The 21,188-nt window shown below is 40.7% G+C and overlaps 1 protein-coding gene across 1 annotated transcript in view; it reads left to right on the top strand.

Annotated features, from left to right (window-relative positions):
* UBA6 (ubiquitin like modifier activating enzyme 6) overlaps positions 1 to 21,188 on the top strand; it is a 79,326-nt gene that overhangs the window by 49,522 nt on the left and 8,616 nt on the right. Inside the window, exons 19-31 of the mRNA XM_063131403.1 lie at positions 395 to 576; positions 1,422 to 1,527; positions 2,853 to 2,942; positions 3,174 to 3,254; positions 4,494 to 4,622; positions 6,252 to 6,303; positions 6,395 to 6,458; positions 10,930 to 10,999; positions 12,031 to 12,102; positions 13,805 to 13,922; positions 15,224 to 15,417; positions 16,736 to 16,863; positions 20,751 to 20,838. Of these exons, the coding sequence (XP_062987473.1) occupies positions 395 to 576; positions 1,422 to 1,527; positions 2,853 to 2,942; positions 3,174 to 3,254; positions 4,494 to 4,622; positions 6,252 to 6,303; positions 6,395 to 6,458; positions 10,930 to 10,999; positions 12,031 to 12,102; positions 13,805 to 13,922; positions 15,224 to 15,417; positions 16,736 to 16,863; positions 20,751 to 20,838 (1,374 nt within the window). The remainder of the gene's footprint in view (positions 1 to 394; positions 577 to 1,421; positions 1,528 to 2,852; positions 2,943 to 3,173; positions 3,255 to 4,493; positions 4,623 to 6,251; positions 6,304 to 6,394; positions 6,459 to 10,929; positions 11,000 to 12,030; positions 12,103 to 13,804; positions 13,923 to 15,223; positions 15,418 to 16,735; positions 16,864 to 20,750; positions 20,839 to 21,188) is intronic.

Genomic DNA, 21,188 nt, shown 5'->3' with positions numbered 1-21,188 from the left:
TGCCAAGCAACAAAATATTTTATTTTAGGGAGTGTTTGCATCAACTTCAATATAGAACTTGATTTAACTCTTGTTCTACAGCTGTATAGAAAATAGCCCTTGCAGTGGAAAACTATATATGCAATAGAATGTAAATTGACCTTTTAACTTCCCAGCATTAAATGGCTTTTTGCCCTGCCTCTGCTCAAGAGTCAAGTTTGTACTTTTGTATGTACTTTCTTTGTTTAATGCATTTGATTTGCTAGTAGTTTATACCCTATTTCATCTAATAGTTCATGCTCATTAATACGTTTCTCTGTTCTAGTAATTTTGAGGCTTAGTTTTCTGGTACATCACAATCTCTTATTTTTAGCAAGAATATTAGCTAAACTTAAAATATTTTAACTTTGAATAGAAGCCCAAAAGCTATACTGCGGCGGAGGCAACACTTAACATCAACCCTCAGATGAAGATAGAGCCATATCTTAACAAAGTGTGCCCAGCTACTGAGAACATATACAATGATGACTTCTACACCAAGCAAGATGTAATTGTAACTGCACTAGACAATGTGGAAGCGAGGAGATATATTGACAGGTAAGTGCAGGATTAGAAGGAAGATCTTGTGCTACATCGTCTCTGTTCTCTTCCCCCATTTCCCAGCAATTTTCTTTTTCCTGCCATTAATCACGGGTTCATTTTACATTTATTTATTTATTTTAGCATTTTTATCCCGCCCTTTAGCCAAAAAGGCTCTCAAGGCAGCTTACAAAAACATTTCTTAAGGCAGTCCCTGCCCCACGGGCTTACAATCTAAAAAACATGACACAAAAGGAAAGGGGATTGGGAGGGAGGAGGGAAAGAAAAAGAAAAGCAAATTCAGGTGCTAAATCTTAGTTGCAAAGTTCAGCAGTGACAGTTGGTAGCAGGAGGGCGAGGGCTCTCAGCTGGAGCTGGACCCAGGCATGATGGAGAGGTGCCTGGCTGCTGTTTCCTCCCTCACTGGTGGCCTCTGCAGAGACAGTTGGCAGCAGGAGGCAGGGGACTCTCAGCTGGAGCTGGACCCAGGCATGATGGAGAGGTGCCTGGCTGCTGCTTCCTCTCCCACTGATGGCCTCTGCAGAGACAGTGGGTCACAGGAGGAAGAGGGCTCATGCACATCAATGCAAACTAGACTCCAGTTGATTGGGAACCTAGTGGGAGGGGTAGGGATCTATAACCCTTTGCTCCCACTGTGGTCATGATCCAAATCTCCCTCCTCCCCATGCCTGCTGTTTGCATCAGGAGGAAAGCTCCCATTAGTGCCAAGAATCAGCAAGGGAAGAAGAGACAGATAACCATTATATGTGTTACAGAGTCATTGGGAGAATTTAACCCTCCATCCTTTTTTTAAAAAGTTGTAAGATCGTTCATTTGTTTACTCGTTTGCTTCCTCCATGTAGTCGCTGCCTAGCAAGCCTGCGCCCTCTTCTAGACTCGGGAACCATGGGAACTAAAGGGCATACTGAAGTAATTGTACCTCATCTAACGGAATCTTACAACAGTCACGTAAGTGCTCCAGACACACAAGGAGTGTGCCTTGGGTTGGTGAGTCCGCAATCTCCTTTAAAGTAGATGATCTTTGGGAGCTACTTTAAAGTCAACTGAGTTTGTGAGACCTTTTTGTAGATACGTTGTTGATTCAAAGAGCTATTTAAGTGTTCTTAAGGGATTGGGCATGCCTAGTGTGACTTTTCAATTCTTAAATGCCATTGAATGATAGATTCCAGTGCCCAGTACCACTGAGAGTCAGTGGTGTAGTGGTCAGACTGCTAGGCTAAGACTTGGGAGATATGGATTCTTGTCCCGACTCAGCCTTGAAATTCACTGGGCGACTTTGGACCAGTCACAGACTCTCAGCCTAACCTACTTCACAGGGTTGTTGTTAGGATAAAATGGAGAGGAAGAGAACCTCGTAAGCCGCCTTGGGTTCCTTGCAAGAGGAAAAAAAGTAGGATAATCCTATACTGCTTTTATAGTTCCCCCAGTTTCAAAAATGTCACATGGAGGTGGCGGAGTTCTGATTGAGAAACACAAGTCCAAGGTGTCTTTGGGCATGCAGAACTAGTTGCATGCTTTTTGAATCCCAGCTGGTAATATTTATGAAGGAAAGGAAAGGAACCTCTCGTGCAAGCACTGAGTCATTACTGACTCTTGGAGGGGCGCCAGCTTTCGCTGACGTTTTCTTGGCAGGCCTTATAGCGGGGTGGTTTGCCGTTGCCTTCCCCGGCCATTATTACCTTTCCCCCAGCTAACTGGGTACTCATTTTACCGACCTCGGGAGGATGGAAGGCTGAGTCGACCTGAGCCGGCTGCCTGAAACCAGCTTCCGCTGGGATCGAACTCAGGCCGTGGGGAGAGTTTCAGCTGCAGAAACTGCTGCTTTACCGGAACAGTGTTTCAGGTCTGTAGTTAGCTGAAAAACTAAGGCGAATAACCTGATCAAACCAGAAATAAATGACAAAATAAGAAATTAGGTTGCTTTAGTTCCTATTTCAGTGTTTAGTTTTCCTTTGGAAATAAAATTTGGAGTTGTTGGCTTTCCACGTGCAGTGCAATAAGATTCTTTTAAAAACGTAATTTCTTGTAAAGACAGGCATTCTTACTGCGGCTGTTACTGGAATCTATCATTCAATGGCATATCTCTTCAAAAGTAAGCTCCACTAAGTTCAATGGAACATACTCCCAGGTAAGTGTGTATAGGATGGCAACCTTGGTATCTGTAGAAGGGGTGTATAAAAAGGAATTGTTCTGATGATCAAAAGAACTAAGACTAGAAGTAAAACAAACTCAAATGCATATATGATATCCCTTTTCTTCTTTTTTACGTGTAGCGAGATCCACCTGAAGAAGAAATACCATTTTGTACGTTAAAGTCTTTCCCAGCTGCCACTGAACACACGATACAGTGGGCAAGAGACAAGGTATGTCTTATTGTGAGCATGATACATTATGGGCACAGTTCAGTGGGACAGTCCGTAGTGAAATGAATGCTAAATACACCAATAGCATATGTGCATTAAATTTCAGAAACGGCCCTGATTGATTCACACACACACACACACACACACACACACACACACATTGGGCAGGGTTGGGTTGGGTGGAAAGGGGTATTCAATACTGTTTTCTCATAATCTGATTTCTTGTTTCAGTTTGAAAGTGCTTTTTCACACAAACCTTCCCTATTTAACAAGTTTTGGCAAACTTATCCATCAGCAGAAGAGGTGTTACAGGTAATGATCTACTTTGTGATGGATGTTAGACATGAAATTACTCTGGTGATTTATCACTTTACTTGGATAAAACGTACATGTAGTTTGTATTATTGATTAGTTTCCGTGTGGTAAAATGGTTTGAATTAGAATCGCCACTGATTTTATGGGGTGAAATTTGCATTTTGAAATTTATGGGGCTGGTTCACATGTCATGGTAAACCACCGTAGGTTCTTTCACCTGCCATACTGAATAGCGGCCACCATTTTGAATATGCAAGCTGAGGTGCATGCATGCCATGGCGTGTGTCACGTGAACCTGGGTTATGCGGAGCTTGAAACAAGAGGGTAGTTCTAAAGTTTTCCAAGCGTTGTTTAACACACAACCCATGCCGCCTGGATTTGCACAACACAACAGGCCACGGCGTGCATCTGTCATGGCTTGCCTATTCAAAATGGTGGCCAGTGTATGCTGTGGCACCCCACAGGTGAATTAACTCCCAGTCAGCTGCAGTGATCACATGACATCAGTCATTGTGAATCGCTTCAAAGACATTGGCTAATGGTAGATTAATAGCATCTGTGCAACTTCCTTTTTACAAATGCCCGGTATTCTACCCTGCCCAAGTTTCACTGTTAGTCTGAAATAATTACAGGAAAATTTATTATTTATTATTGCATTTATATCCTACCTTTTTTCCTTCAATGACCCAAGGCAGCGTACACCCTCCTCCTCTCCATGTTATCCTCACAACAACAACCCTGTGAGGTAGGTTGGGCTGAGAGTCTGTGACTGGCCCAAAGTCACCCAGTGGGTTTCCATGGCCGAGTGGGGACTAGAACCCGGATCTCCTGACTCCCAGTCCAACACCTTAGCCACTACACCACACTGGCTCTCAAACAAAATTTATATCAAATGACTGCAATTCAGATTAGCATATTAAATAGTTGCAATTTCTGGTCTCTATTTAAGTGAGAGCAGGTACTGGATTGTAATTTAGGTAGTATTTTGTTCCTGTAAAGAATAATTGAGAGTTTGTTTTGTAAAAGTAGCTATTTAGCTCTTAATACATTAAAAACAAAATGTGCAAAGTGTTTCATGCACATTTCCCATGTTTTGTACAGGTCAAGCTTCATGCAGGGAGCTGGGATTTGTTATAACTCTCTACTAATGTATCCTGCCATGGTAAACATATTTGTTGACATGTAACATGGCCCTAGTTTTGCTCATGTTTACTTTAATTTTTTTCCGTTTTCTAGAGAATAAAGTCTGGAGAGAGTTTGGAAGGCTCATTCCAAGTGATTAAGTGCCTCAGCAGAAGACCAAGAAGCTGGTCCCGATGTGTTGAATTAGCAAGATTAAAATTTGAGAAATATTTTAACCATAAGGTGAGCATGTGAGATTTGTTTTAATTCTTGTGACTGATGTTAACAGTTGACCATTTAAAGAAAAAGTCATGTTGTGTTTTGTTAACATCTTTCTGTTCCAGTTCTACGTACACACGACAGGAAGGAAAGCATAGTTTTTCAGGCTAACTTGAGAAACAGAAACTTCTTAACTATTTTTACTTATTTATCCAAAATGTTTTTATACCTCTTTTTAAAATGTTTTCCCCCCAAAGCAGTGTAAAATAGAACAATTAAAATACACATGAAATCAGTTAAAACTAAAAATGCAGGAGCAACTGCACGGGAAACATTGGATCAAAAATCAAAACCCCTGTTGAAAAACAGGATTTGCTGCCACAGCAGAGTTTAATGCTTTCTTGTTTTTGGATTCTAAGTTGTGGTTTTTAAAAATTCAGCTGCATTTTGTCCCAAAATTGGGGGAAGCCCTTCCCATTGAAGGGGACCGTGCACGGATTATATATTTTCAAACCAAGTGGTAGGATCGCCAACCCCTGCACAGCCTTCATCCACTCAGCAGATTGAGAATGAATAGCCTTGTTCATAGGTACAGTATGTACTTCAACTTTTCCTAAACAAGCCTTGTAAATAAGCCCATAGTAGTTACAACCCTTCTCCTTGACCAGCATGGAATTTCACAATACTAAGGCCTTAGTTAGACCTACCTTTTATTCCACGACGGAGGAGGGAAAATCCCGCGATGTGATTATCGCGAGATCCCTCCTCTGTTTACACGTGAGGCGCGAAGACCTCAGGAGGAGAGCCGTCACGCCCACCATTAAAAAATTTTTTTTTAAGCAACAGGAGCGCTTGGGCACCGAAAGGTAAGTTTTTTTTAAAAAAAATACTTTAATTTTCCTGCTTCTCCCACCCTACCCCCAATGGGCGCAGCACTCCTGAGGAGCGCTGTGCCCCGTGTGCGGCGCCCGGCTCCGTGGCATCGGGCCACACGTTCCATGGTCTCGGGCTCAGCCCGAGACTGCAGAAAAACTGGGCCCAAAGTGTATCCCGGGATGCACTGATCCCGGGATCCCCTGTGCGTCATGTGGGTGCACAGGGACGATCCCGGGGTTTGCCCCGGGATAAAGCCCCATCTAGCTAAGGCCTAACTTCTCCTTTTTTACTAGCCTGTTATCAGAGTGACAGAGGAAGGATAGGTCAGGAGGTTTCCTTTCCCCCGCAAGCAGCATGGAAACCAAGCAGAGGAATGGAAGGATCCGTCCCTCACCCACCATCCTATTCACTGCCTTGCATGGAATTCCTGGTTGCCCCTGGCTACCAGGCAAGTTGCTAAATACATGGCTGTTAAACATATTTAAGTTTAAGGGGAGATCAGATTGGTTTCACTGGAATTAGATTATGTTTTCTACTGAAATTATATCAGTTGTATTGGTCAACTTGTTTTGTTAGATACACGTCAATTACTTCCATTTTTGGATACTGAGGTCATAATGATTTCTCATAGGGAGGAATTTTCCAGTAGGAGATGTGAGTTTTGTGTAATGAGAAGGGCTATAGAGCAGCTTAATGGTTTCCAAGGTTTCATTAATGTAACAGAAGGCTGACATGCCATTTAGCTGACTATATTAAGAGTGTTTCTTTTTCATCTAGGCCCTTCAGTTGCTTCATTCATTTCCCATTGATACACGATTAAAAGATGGCAGTAAGTAGACTAAATATTCAAATAAATGTTGATTTAATGTATTATTTCATTTAATTGCTTTTAAGATTCTTTCTTTCTTTCAAACCACCAGGTTTGTTTTGGCAATCACCAAAGAGGCCGCCTTTTCCAATACAGTTTGACTTCAGTGACCCTTTGTAAGTAAATGTTTCCCTCTTTAGACTTCGTTATTGTGAGGGGCAAGAAAATTTACATGATAGGTTTGTGCACTTATAGAAACAATCTAATGTTGGTGTTCAAATACAAGTATTTTAAGTTCTGGCCTCTTATGGTCTTTAGAATGATCTCTGACTCTTCTGATATAAAACCCACCCACATTAAATAATACATACATTACTTGCTTTCTCTTGCTATAATCCCCCTGAGAGTGAACCAGACATAGAGATGTAAAATTTCCGGAAATTTTGAAGCTATGGAAACCCCCCGTTTTTTTCCGGAAAAAAATGAAAATTTTGGGGAAAATTGAAATAATGCAATATTAGCATTTTTTTACAGATTGAAAGTCACTTTGTTACTTTAGGAACATAAAATGTAATTATGTCCAAGTTGGTTTGGCATAAAATTATTAAATTTGGTATATTAAAAGTACAGTGTTTTCAAACAATTATTACAAATTGAATTTACTTTTTTACTTTTTTTAACTTCTTTTGGTAACAAATGGAGGCTACAAGCTCCTTGAGCTGTTAGGAACACCTGAACTGTAAGGAACCTCTTTGGTTCTGCCAGTTTATGAGGAGCAGGCAAGAAACAATTAAAAAAAAACAACAGAAGAAACTATCAACATTAGTGACAAAGAAAATTATTTATGTCTTTGCTAGTCCTCCAGTGTCAAGACATAAAGCCCCATTCCCATAAAAGGGGACGACGACTGAGATTCAATGAATATCCATGAAATTTAATCAGACTCATTTTCTGACCTATAGCTATCACTATCAGTTTCAGTCTTCTTCCATGGCAGTGCCCCCTAGAGGCAGAAATGCATCTTGCTCTTGCATTTGAGAGTTGTAATCTAATTTTGGAACCTAGGACTTTGCTTTTCCTTGGTGTACAGAAATTGTAATAATCTGATGCTGTACATAGTTTTTAGAAATCATTTGGAGAAGTAAATATCTGAACACCTTGTCTTAAACATTTTATTCATCATGCTAAAATAAAACATCCCTTAATCCATTTCTTCATTTTTTTTCAATCTTTCCAACTTCTCGGAAAAAAACCAAAAAAGGCTTCAGAAAAAACCGGGGAAAAAACCAGTTTTTTTCTGAATTTTTCCAGTTTTTTTCCGGGCCTTCACATCTTTATCCAGAGGTATGTGTCATACATCAAGTCAGATATTTCATGTGTGTTGTCTCCAGCGTATGTAAGTTCACGCTGTCTTTGCCCCCCCGCCCCACTCCACCACGTTTCCTTATTAGAAGTCGCTATGCCAAACTCCATCCCAACTTTTAAACAGAATTTGGAGGGTATGCTACAAAGAGCTACTAATATGAAAGTGCTGTTTTCAAAATAATCCTTATGAAAATTCATTAGTAAGTCTGAATTCACATCCATTGTGTCTTAAGCCAGACTATGAACATGAATTTCAGGGGCAATATTTAGCATTCCCTGAGCAACATTGATGATATCTAGTGTGCATTTCTATTCCCCAGCTCCAATCTTACTCCTTCCCTCCCTCCTAGAGATGTGAAGGCTTGGAAAAAAACTGGAAAAATTTGGGGGAAAAACCCCATTCCCCCCCCCCCCCCGTTTTTTTCCTAAGCCTTTCCCCCCCCCCAAAAAAAATTGAAAAAAATGCAGAAAAAACTAATTACGGGATGTTTCATTTTAGCATGATGAATAAAATGTTTAAGACAAGGTGTTCAGATATTTACTTCTCCAAATGATTTCTAAAAACTGTACAGTATCAGATTATTACAATGTCTGTGCACCAAGGACAAGCAAGTCCTAGGTTGCAAACTGAGACTACAACTCTCAAATGCAAGAGCAAGATGCATTTCTGCCTCTAGGGGGCAGCACTTCCATGGAAGCAGAGACTGAAACTAATACTGATAGCTATAGGTCAGAAAATGAGTCTGATTAAATTTCAAGCATATTCATTGAATCTTGGTGTCGTCGTCCCCTTTTTTCTCAGTTCTTTTTATGGGAATGGGGGCTTTATGTTTTGACACTGGAGGATTAGCGGAAACATAAAAAATTTTCTTTGTTACTAATGTTGGTGGTTTCTTCAGTTGTTGTTTTTTAAAACTGTTTTTTGCCTGCTCCTCATAAACTGGCAGAACCAAAGAGGTTCCTTACAGCTCAGGTGTTCCCAACAGTTCAGGAGCTTGTAGCTCCATTTGTTACCCCCCCCCCCCAAAAAAAAGTAAAAAAAGTAAATTAAATTTGTAATAATTGTTTGAATACACTAGTTTTAATATACCAAATGAAATAATTTTATGCCAAACCAACTTGGACATAATTACATTTTATGTTCCTAAAGTAACAAAGTGACTTTCAATTTGTAAAAAGTGCTAATATTGCATTATTTCATTTCCCCCCCGAAAATTTCCGTTTCCCCCCGAAGAAAACAAAAAAACCCATTTTTTTCCATGGCTTCAAAATTTCCAGAAATTTTGCATCTCTACTCCCTCCTTCCCTTCTCAGTAGTCTGTCTACCCATATCTTGCACATTATTACTGTGCTTCCAATCCCACCCCCCACCCCCCACCCCACCCCTGTGATCCACAGAAAGCGCTAGAGATTCTGCACTGTAGGGTTTGGTTTTGGAATCTTGCAGCAGCAGTACCTGGGGTGGCACTTCATAATCCCTATTCTTGCTTCATTTGGAAGGAGGGGAGGTGCAGGCAGTCTGCATCTTTGCTCTGGAATACTAGCACTTCATACCTTTTTCAAATTCCTAAATAAATTTCTCTTCTCTTTCTATGCATTTGCAGCTCTGTTGTTTCCTCTAACTTCACTTCCTCTTTGCTCTGCATACACATTGCCTGCTAGGGAGAGATTCGTCAACTTAACAGTCTTCCAGAATTTAAGAAAGCCATGAAGACTGATCTCTTCCGGCAGGCCTACCCAGTGGAATTTTAAGATGCCTTTTTTTAAAATAACGTGCTGCTTTTAATAATGTATTAGTTTAAAATGTTTTAATTAGTTATATGTATTTTGTGGTATTTTTATTTGTGTTGTACCCCACCTCGATCCAGAGGGAGAGGCGGGTAACAAATAAATATATTACATTATTATTATTATTATTATTATTATTATTATTATTATTATTATTATTATCCTCTTTTGCATTGTTTCCCCCCCTCTTGCTCCCATCTTTGTAACAGGGTTGATTTGATTTAAATCAAATTGATTTACATCTTGATTTAAATCATTTAAATTGCTTCTCTGAAGAACGCAATTTTAATGATTTAAATCACAGTTTAAATCACTAGTGAGGAAGATTCTATTCAACTATCATTTTTAGTAGAAGTACATTATTGTTTAATACATATTCAGAGATGTAGGTTTCATTACAAAGTAGATACACATTAAGCAGTTATTCTGAGTTGGTTTCATCAAAAAAAATGGGGTGATAATTTGGTCATTTTAGTACTTGTGAAATCATTCAGGAGATGACCCAGGTCCAACTGTTCAATTAATCATGCTATTTTTGTCATGATGTGCCAGAATCACCACCACTAAACATGCTTTTAAATCGTATTAATAAGATTGTTTATTCTTCTGGCTAGTTTTCTTCTTCAACAAACAAAACCTAAACAAACATAGATTTTTTTGAATGATTAACTATTTCAGGTTTTTTTATTATTATTATTTTATTTTAAAAATGTTCAAACATCTTGGTTTCTGCAGGAGTCCCACAGTATCCCTAGTTTAATGAGTCTGCTAGAATTTGTCACAGATCAGTTGCACTACATCTAGATAATCCATGCAGTTTTAATGTTCCCCCCTTAAATTGCTTATAGCAGTTCTGTGTTCAGCAGCAAGAAGTTTTTACGTTTGTTTTCTTTTTTATTTCAGTTTTTAGCTAAATGTAAAATTCTTTTTAAAAAAAGGCAATTTCAACCACAGCAGGTACAAAACCAAAATATTTGCAAATGGGATCTCTTTTACAGCCTGCTGCTGCCATTCTAGGTATTTTCCTTTTACAGTGCCTCGCGTGATCGCTGGCTTCTTCTCGCGAGATCGCCATGTCCCAAACTGGCGATCTTGCGAGACGATGCCAGCAATCTTGAGAGAGGAAGCCGGCAATCATGGCGGAGAAGCCAGCGATCACATGCGACAAGGACATGTCTGCCCTTTGCGCCTAGGCCCTGGTAAGTCCTGCACTCCCAGGCACTGCATGCTGGGGACTGTAGGCTGAACCAGGGCCTAGGGCTTTGCAGGAACATGGCGGATCCTGTCCTAAAATGGTGGATCTGCCATAGAATTGCCTCCGAACCTCGTAATCGAATATCTGAGACTTGAGCCTTGCACAGCCCTAATACCTACTCAATGAACTTTTTCAGCTTGTCTCCCTGAGGACTACTGTTAATTAGGTTTGCCACATACATGATTGCAGGAAAATAATGTAAAAACCCACTCAATTTTTTTGTTGCTGTTTTTCTCCAGGCACTATAGTTTCATATTGAGTACAGCAAAACTATTTGCAGTAATTTACTGTATCCCTTTTACAGAAAAGGTAAGTCTCCATATGGACAATTCAGTACGTGTACTGTTTAGCTGTTGTTAATTTTCAAAACACTTCGAGAGGTGAAGTATGTTTATGACAGATAGGGGGAAAATGTTCTTCAGAACCCAGCATTTAGCATGATGGTTGAAGTATTTCCCTTGCTATTTGCATGCAGCACATGGGTTATCTTTTCAAGAATCTTCACTATGTCCAGATATACCGTATTTCTTCGGTTCTAAGACACACTTTTTCCCCCATATAAACATCTCTAAAAACGGGGTGCATCTTAGAATCGTGGGTTTGACTATTATTCTTAGAATCAAAGCTTTTTTTCTGTTGTTGGTACTGAAATTAGTGTGCGTCTTACAATCGATGGCGTCTTACAGTCGACGAATACGGTACTTTTAATCAGTTTTGAGTTAAATATCTCTACACTACTAGTGATCTGAGTCATTCTTCCTGATATTCCACTTTTTCCTTTCCAATGTCTTTCTGCAAATTGAGTTGTAGCCTAATCTAATCTTGCTGAAATTACTCAAATTTATATTCTGTCCCTTGTCTAATTTTAATAAAGCAAAATGTAGGTAATTCTTAGGTTAAAATAAATGCAAACTTGGCTTCTGTATCTCTATATTAATGTCTTTCATGTGAAAGCAACACAGGTTTGCATTAGTCTATAACTACGGTATTACAATTTGTTCATATGCATTTAAAAAAAAATGAATTCTATATGGAACGTATGCAAGAGCTATAGAAAGTTCAGATGTAGAAATAATTTCTAGGAAATGTTCATGAGCTATACTCAGATGCGTTGTAATTTTCCTTCATTGTTTTTAAAAGTAAAGGCTCTGCTCATAACCATGAAGATTGCATGGTAAACCTGATTAAGTCCGTCTTCGTCAAACATGTGACATCTTTATATTTAGCTTTTTTACTTGTTGAGCCCCCCCCCCCCTTTTTTTGTTTGGCTTACTGTTGAGAAGTAGATAATGCATGGCTTTGCTCAATTCGTAATTGGTATTGTTTTTAACAACACACAGGATATGTCAGAAGAAACCATTTTGAAGATAATTTCCAGCCTGAAGGTTCAAGAGTTTCGACCTTCTAATAAAGTCAGTTCAATAACTAGATAGTAGATGTCTTCACTCTACTTCTTTTCCTGGGAATCTTTATGTGTGTGTTCTTTTGTCAGAGATTCCTTAGCCTGATTCTAGTTTCCCAATATCATTGTAATAGTTGCTATGAACTTACTAACCCACTTCCTTTTATCCTCAGTCCTCTACCTTCAGTATTGACCTACCCTTTTAGGTTGTGAGGATTATAACAAGATACCATACGTGAAGTGTGTTGAATACGTTAAAACATTATATAAATGCTTGTTGTTGCTGCTGCTATTTATTAGCCTTTCCAAAATTTCAATTAGGTGCTACTAAATTGAAGACGAGAGCTTGAGTAATTTAATTTAGGAAGACCGCATGCTCGCTTTAGTTTTTTTTTAAAAAAATGAATAAAAGTAAATTGACTATTTCTTTATATAAACCTCTCTTTTTTTAATGCACAGCTCCTTTAGTGGTATGATCTTAGGAAGTGTATTTTTTAAAAAATTACTGGAGGCATGCACATATATATGGTGTCAGTCACCACATTTACAGAAATCCACTGACCCTAAGGTTTGCAATTGTGGAAATAGATTTTGATTATTTTGTGCTGTTGGTTTTTAGACAGAGTTTTAGACATCCCTAGACAAAGCTAAGATCTTAGTGGGTGGTTCTTCTGACCAGATGGAGGGTGCTCAGTCTGTTCTGGATGGGGTTGCACTCCCCATGAAGGAGCAGGTTTGTAGTTTGGGGGTTCTCCTGGAGCTGTCTTGGTTACTTGAGGCTGAGGTGGCACAGGGTGCCTTCTACCAGCTTTGGTTCGTGGCCCACCTATGCCCATATATGGACAGAGAGAATCTGCTTTCAGTTGCCTATGCTCTGGTAACCTCCAAGTGAGATTACTGCAACGTGGGGCTGCCTTTGAAGATAGTTGAGAAGTTGCAGCTTGTGCAAAATGCAGCAGCCAGGTTGATAACAGGGACAAGAAGGCCTGAACATATAAGACTTGCTCTGACCTGCTTGCACTGGCTGCCTGTATGTTTCTGAGCAAGAGTCAGGGTGCTGGTTTTAACCTGTAGAGCCTTACATTGCTCAGGACGTGACACGACCCTACCCGTACACTACGTTCAGCATCTAGGCCTTTCCTCCGAGGCAGGCTCCAAAGGCTGCAGCCAGGTAGAGGGCCTTCTTGGTGGGGCTTCCCAATTACAGAATGTTCTCCCTGACGGGGCCCGCCTGGCCCCAGCATTGCTGTCTCTTCAGACCAGGTTAAGACCTTTCTCTTTACTCAGGCATTTGGCAGCATATGCTGAGGTTTTAATCAGGTCCTGGATTTGTCTTATGGTTAAACGTTTAAAATTGTTTTTAGATATATGTTGTCTCTGTGTGTACTGTCTGTTTACATGTTTTATATAAATAGTTTTACATTTTGAATTTTTTTTAAAATACTTTTTTTATTTGTAAACTACCCAGAGCTCTTTGGCTGTGGGTTGATATAGAAATAATGATAATAATAATAGGCCTCTTTGGTATCCCTCCAAAATGTGTTTCTTTAGATAATACTGTAACTAAAAATTACACAATTGCTCAATTTTATAAATGTTCTATCTAGATAACTTTTATTGATGATTATACAATCTACATGAATAAATCAATCTCCTGCACTGAAAAAGATTCATGCAACAGAATTTGATCTATTTACTATTAATGTTTACAGGTTGTACAAACAGATGAAACAGTGAGGAAACCAGATCCTATTCCAATAAGCAGCGAGGATGAAAGGAATGCTGTTCTTCAATTGGAGACTGCCATATTGGCTAATGAAGCTACAAAAAGTGAACATTAATTATTAGTGTTATCTATATCGTACTTTTCTAGTTCAAATAAAACCACTCAAGGTTGTGAATGTCAACATTAAAAATAAGTGCATTCATCATACAACGTAAAAGCAGCAAATAACTACAGAAATCTAAGGGTTAACAAAAGAGGAACAGAGCCAGCAGAAGAAAATCAGCTGTGACCCAGGCCAGCCATGATGTGCTTGAAAAAAACCAGAACAAAAAGGCTTTTATATGATGGCAAAATGCCATCAGAGATAGGGCAGTGAGAATATCTTGAGGCAAAGGGTTCTAGAGAGTGGGCCCGTTTAACTATACCTGAGATGGGGGTGATAAGTCTGTCCTTATTTGATGACAAATAAGTCTGTCCTAGTAACCTTAGTGGACAGGCAGGACCATACAGGAAAAGGCTGTCCCTTAGGTAACCTGATTATAAACTATTTGGGGCTTTAAAGATTATTCCGAACGTCTTGAATTGTGCCTGGAAACATACCAGCAGCCACCGCAGGTAGTAGAGGAGGACCCCGATTAACCATCTAGCTGCTAGTTGTGGTTTTCAGATAACCCCATTTAGAATTTGTTATAAGTATCCTAACTTCAAGGTAGCCAAGACATGTATGACAGTGGCCATACCTGTCTTCCCCAGGAAGAGTGCAGTTGGTACAGCAGCCAAAGCTGGGCCAAAGCACTCCTGGCCACAGCTGATACTTGAATATCCCGGAGCAAGACCACGTAAAGGAGCACTTCCAAACTGCACACCTGTTTTTTCAAGTGGAGTGCTAAGTCTGTCAAAGGGGAGTGCTAAACAGGCTAAACTCCAATGACCGATTTGATGGTTTGGGCTGTCTTAAAGATTCATAGGTTGTTCTATCCCAAGAGTTCAGGGTGAATTACTAATTTTGAACAAGGCTTCTACCAGTTTTACATTAAGAAAGGGAAAGGCAGACCTCTGTAGGAGAAGCTGAGAAATCTAATTTCTTCACACACTATGGGGCTGTAGCTTTCTTTACAACATATTCTTTAAAAGGTTAATTTCCAGTGAAATCCCTTGCTGGGAAAAGCTTCTTTATCATTTTCAGTTCTTTCCCCTGCGTATGCAAGAGTGAGGATCCTACCATTCTTTATTCTTCCTTATTTGATGTGCCATTAGTTTTACCCCCTTTCCATTCTGATGGGAATGTAAGAAATCTACCCCCAACTCCCTTGAGGAAAATGAAAGCAGGCATTGAAATATAACAAACTAAAATGGCCAGGAATCCCTAAAGGAGTTCTAAACAGTAACTTTTGTTCCTGAACAGATGACCTACAAATGAAGGAACTGAGTTTTGAAAAGGATGATGACAGTAATGGCCACATAGATTTCATAACAGCGGCTTCCAATTTGCGAGCAAAAATGTATAATATTGAACCAGCAGATCGATTCAAAACAAAACGCATTGCTGGAAAGATTATTCCTGCGATTGCAACTTCTACAGCAGCTGTGTCTGGTTTGGTGAGTGAGTGAGAATGCACTTTTCCTGACTTGAACATAAAAGTACTTTATATGCTAGCCTCTCTGTTAGGACTAGATTAGTCAAAGGTGTCTAAACAGAAGGAGATACTCTTTCTATTAGTTAAATTTCCCTGACTCATCACAGGACAAGGAAGCCTTTCCCTTTTAATTTTTGGTCCTGTTTTTCCTCTGGTAAAGTAATGTATTTTCGGTAGAAAAGAGGAGGCAAAAGACATTTATGAAGCCGTGTTAAACATATCCAATACAGTCTGGGATAAGTTTTGAAACAGTAATTGGGAAAAGTAGGTGCCAGTCCTCTTTCATGATGGCAAGCCATCTCTTTGTTACTGTAGTATAAAAGTTAGAAATATAATAAATAATTGCATACATGTATACTAATAATTTCCACATTGTGTGTACACACAATTTATACCCATATGGGACCATCACTTCTGACTGACTTTCAGCTGAATTCTACATAGAAGTGGCTTTTGGCTAGGAAGCTGATGTGTGAAATGGCCCTATGTGTACAGGCGGCACAACTTTTCAGCCTTGGGGACACATTTGATGCTGGCTTGGGGGCTGCAGAGGCACATATACGCACATGCGCAAATTCCAGCAATTGGTATGTGGATCTTTGGAGGAAAGAGTAGAGTGCCTTCTCTTCACCCCTCCCCCAGCAATCTTGAAACAAATCATTCTTTCCTTGATGCTAGCAGCATCGGGAAAAGAGCAATCTGAGTGGAGAGTACAGGTAGTGGGGAGAATTGGGCAGCAGTGAGGGGGCAAGGCTAACTTGTGGGGGGACCTCAGGTTATGCACCCCTGTGTGAAAGGAAAGATCTACTGGAAACTCAGCACTTGTGTCCTCTTGCCAGGGGGACTGGAAATGTTTGCTACAGATTTCTCTGGGGAGCACTTACTCCTTTATAATTGTGTATGAATTAAGTCAGGGGTGGGCAAATTCTGGTAGCTGCATTGCCTCCTTGCCGTCCACAGGGGCCCTTGCCCTCCCATCCCCACTGCTGAATCGGCAACGGCAAATTTGGTGGTGGAAAGGGAACATGGTGGGGCCCATAAAAATGACCAAGGGGCTTGTGCAGTACACGTAGCCTGCCCCTGAATTAAGGGGTCTCCTAAGACACACTGAAATTTGGTTATCTGATTCCTTTCCACAAGCTGACCCCCAAGTCTTTTTGGGCCTGTTGTTCACATTGCATATTGTACTGATCAGAATATGCTAAAGCTCCTGTAGCTGTATGCTTGTGGTGAGGTATTTCAATGTTTTTACAACTTTTACGTTTCCTCCCCTCCCCTAGGTTGCTTTGGAATTGATCAAAGTAGTGGGTGGCTACCCTTTTCAAGCGTATAAGAACTGCTTTTTCAACTTGGCCATTCCAATAATGGTCTTCACAGAAACGGCTGAAGTGAGAAAAACAGAAATAAGGTAAATAGCGTGAATGAAGGGATTAAAATTGTGACAATCTAAGCAGTTCATGTTGTACGTATTGTCCCAAGGAACTCCAGAGCCTTTATATACATTGTAATATAACTAAACAGTTGGACACGTTTTAAGAAATGTTCACTGCCTCTTTGTTCATTCTCCTGAGGTGGCAGGTTGGAGGCAGTTGTTTCCTGACTCCTAGCAGAGCAGAGGGAGCTGCCCCAGCTGGACTAGAAGGTCCATAAGGCAGCAAACTCCGAGAGAATGAGTGATCAGAGTGAAAGGACAGGGAGAGCAAACAAGAGTTTAGCGGGGGAGGTCCCTAACAAAAAATTGTGTTCCTGTAAAACACACACACACAGTACGGGACTCTGTTGTTAACCTTCAGGGAGGGCAGGACAAAGCACAGACTATTTCAGAAGGGCAGAAACGAAAAGGGACGATGGATGGAAAGGATTCTCTAGTGGTGGTGACCTGCAAGATGTGTGCAATGTTTGTGTTCCTGCTTGAGATCAAGCTGGTTGCACTGTTGGAAGAAAAAGTGAGTGTACCTGAGTGATGAGTGTCCACCCTCCAAGGAATAAGAGAAGACGAGGAGTTCTTAGACAGAACGGTGGAACTTCGACAGCAGAGAGAAGCACAAGAGGTGGATGAGCAACAGCAAGTTGAAGCAGAAGCGGGAAATGCTGAGGCGAGGAAAGGCAATGAAGAGGAAAGTCCCTGGAGAAGGGTAACAGTTAGGAGCAGAATAACTAGAAGACACTCTGCACTAGTGGAAGCATTAGAGCTATGTAACCGCTTTCAGGCACTGGAAGATGAGAGTGAAGGACAGTCTGCAGAGGAAGAATTACAGGGGACCCCGTGCAACAGTGAGCAAGAGGCAGAAGGCCAGTCGAGCAAAGGCGACAATACCAAGGCCTACAATAATAAGAGAAGAGTAGTCGTTGTGGTAGAATTTCTGCTGTGTGGGATTGAAATTCAAGTATGTTACAAAGACCCTAGACTCTCCAGGTATGCTGTCTCCCTGGAGGACAGTTTAGAGATGTAACTTAACCCACTGACACATATCCTTTTCTTCTCATCCATGTGGGAACAAATAGTACTACAAAGTGAAGCTACAAAGAAATCATGTCAGACTTTGAAGCTTTGGAAAGTAAACTCAAGAACTTTGGGGCCCAGATAGTTTTCTCATCCATCCTCCCAGTTCTTGAAAGAGGAATAGAAAGGGAAAGAAAAATACTCCAAATGACCGACTAGCTACGAAGGTGGTGCCGACGTGAGAGATTCAGATTCTCAGAGCGGGGGCTACGCTACCTGGAAGATGGACTGCTGTCAAGGGACGGGTTGCACCTCACAAGGGATGGGAAAATGTGTTTGGCCACAGCATGAAGAACCTCATTAGGAGGGCTTTATACTGAATCCTGTGTGGGGAGAGACGTAAACTTGGAGGCAACAATGGAGGAAGACTTATGCACCATAACAGAGAGAATAGCTCCAATAGCGCCCCAAAATAGTGCTCACAACAATGTAGGAATGAGACCAGGCTATGGAGCTCATGGTCTTCGATGTCTATATACTAATGCCCAGAGTATGGGACACAAACAGAACGAACTTGAACTCTTAATACATGAAGGCAAATATGACTTGATAGGTATAACTGAAGCTCGGTGAGATGACTCCCATGAGTGGAATACAGCAATTGAAGGGTATAATTTATTCAAAAAGAACAGAAGAAATAGAAAGGGAGGTGGTGTCACACTATATGTTAAAGATGCTTATCCCTGCACAGAAATATAGGAGGATGAGCCTGGGAGCCCCATCGAGAGAATCTGGATTAAAATAAATGGAGCAAGGAATAAAAGAAGCATGATAGTCGGAGTCTACTACTGACCATCCATTCAAGAAGAAGACGAGGATGCAACTTTTGAAAAGCAAATTGCCAGTGTTTCAAGGAAGTGTGATGTAGTAGTGATTGGGGACCTTCAATTACCCCGATATCTGTTGGGAGACAAATTCTGCCAAGACAAATTTCTTGGCCCTTCCAAGAAATTTCTGACATGTGTGGCTGATAACTTTCTCCTACAGAAAATGGAAGAAAGAAAAAGAGGATCGATTATTCTTGATTTGATACTGACAAGTCAGGATGACTTAGTGGATAAAGTGGCAGTTACAGGAACTCTGGGGGAAAGTGACCACGTCATACTTGAGTTCTTGATTTTAAAGGAAGCAAAAGCTGAGTGCAGCCATACGGGTACTCTGGATTTTAGAAACGCTGATTTTAATAACCTCAGAACTATGATAAGTAAGGTCCCATGGCAAGTGACCCTAATGAGAAAAGGAGTCCAAGGTGGGTGGAAGTTTTTTAAAAAGGAAATTTTAAAGGCACAATTACAAACAATTCCAACAAGGAAAAGAGAAGACAACAGAAAAAAAACCAATGTAGTTCCACAAAAAGCTTAGAGATGACCTGAAAACAAAAAACGGACACATATAGGAAGGCTGAGGCTAGCGAGAAATGCTAAAAGCAACAAAAAAGCTTCCTCAAAGTATGTGCATAGTAAAAGATGGGAAAGAAATGGTGGTTCAACTGCTTAATGAGGATGGCAAATTGATAACAGATAACAGAGAAAAGGCCGAAGTACTCAATTCCTGCTTTGGCTCAGTCTGCTCCCAAATGCGGGTCTATGATTACCACCCCCCACGCCCTGGCAAAAGTGAAGTACAAGCTGAAGTTGAAGGATTGGAGTTTGAGATTGAAAACAAATGGTCAAGGAACACCTAATTTCTTATCAAATTTGCAGATGACACAAAATTGGGTGGGATAGCTAATACCCTGGAAGACAGAAACAAACTTCAAAGTGATCTTGATAGTCTGGAGCGCTGGGCTGAAAACAACAGAATTAAATTTAATAGGAATGCCAAGTTCTACACCTAGAAAAAAGAAACCCAATGCACAGTTACAAGATGGGGGACACTTGGATCAGCAATACTACAAGTGAGAAGGATCTTGGAATTGTAGTAGATCACAAGCTGAATATGAGCCAACAATGTGATGTGGCTACAAAAAAAAGCAAATGCTGTTTTGGGATGCATTAATGGAAGTATAGCTTCTAATTCACATGAGGTGCTGGTTCCCCTCTATTCAGCACTGGTTAGACCTCACAATGAGTATTGTGTGCAGTTCTGGGCACCACACTTCAAGAAGGTTACAGACAAGCTAGAGGGGGTTCAGAGGAAGGCAATGAGGATAATCAGGTGTCTTGAAACAAAGCTCTATGAGGCGAGACTGAAAGAACTGGACATGTTTAGCCTGGAGGGAGACATGATAGCACTCTTCAAATACTTGAAAGGTTGTCACACAGAGGGCCAGGATCTCTTGTCGTTCATCCCAGAGTGCAGGACACGGACTAATGGGCTCAAGTTACAGGAAGCCAGATTTTGGCTGGACATCAGGAAAAACTTCCTCACTGTTAGAGCAGTACGACAATGGAACCAATTACCTAGGGAGGTCGTGGGCTCTCCCACACTAGAAGCATTCAAGAGGCAACTGGACAGCAATCTGTCAGGCATGCTTTAAGGTGGATTCCTGCATTGAGCAGGGGGTTGGACTCAATGGCCTTATAGGCTCCTTGCAGTTCTACTATTCTATGATTCTATGACATCTGGGCTTGTACCTCCTTTTGGCTTCAGGCAGGTCACCTGCCACCCCCGAGAATGGGAATTCACAGGCAGCATTCCCACCTTTGCTATATTTGGTATTTGGAAGCCCCACTGCACTCCATTTATCAGCTACCTACATTCTAAATGATTGATGGCATCAAATATTGAAAATTGTGTTACAGCAACATGTTTTTGATACAAAAACCTTTTCCATTCTTATTCTGTGACAGAAATGGGATATCTTTTACGATCTGGGATAGATGGACTGTTTATGGGAAAGATGACTTCACGCTCTTGGACTTCATAAACGCTGTTAAAGTAAGATATTTGTACTAAATATACAGTAGAGACCGTTGGAGAACATATTGTTGCTATTTATTCTGTCAGATTGCAATGAGTTGTAGAGATCGGAACATTGGTACTTACCGAGAAGGTTCCTTCTGGGTTGGTGTGCGGAAGGCATCCCACAATGGGTTAACTCCCCCTATCGCCCAGGAAAAGCAGGGACTCACATGACTGAGTTTTAAGCCCTCTATTGGTCTGAAGCTCCTCCTAGCCAGTTCCGTCCATGGCTAAAGCTCAGAAATTGAGAAAGGAAGCATCTCTTTGTATCATAGGTAAGGAAGAACCACAGAGGAACAGATAACTTATTAGTAAGTACTTAGAAA

The sequence above is a fragment of the Elgaria multicarinata genome, chromosome 1 (assembly GCF_023053635.1).
Source record: "Elgaria multicarinata webbii isolate HBS135686 ecotype San Diego chromosome 1, rElgMul1.1.pri, whole genome shotgun sequence".
In the NCBI taxonomy this organism is placed as follows: Eukaryota; Metazoa; Chordata; class Lepidosauria; order Squamata; family Anguidae; genus Elgaria; species Elgaria multicarinata.
This window is presented reverse-complemented; position numbering and strand designations above follow the sequence as displayed.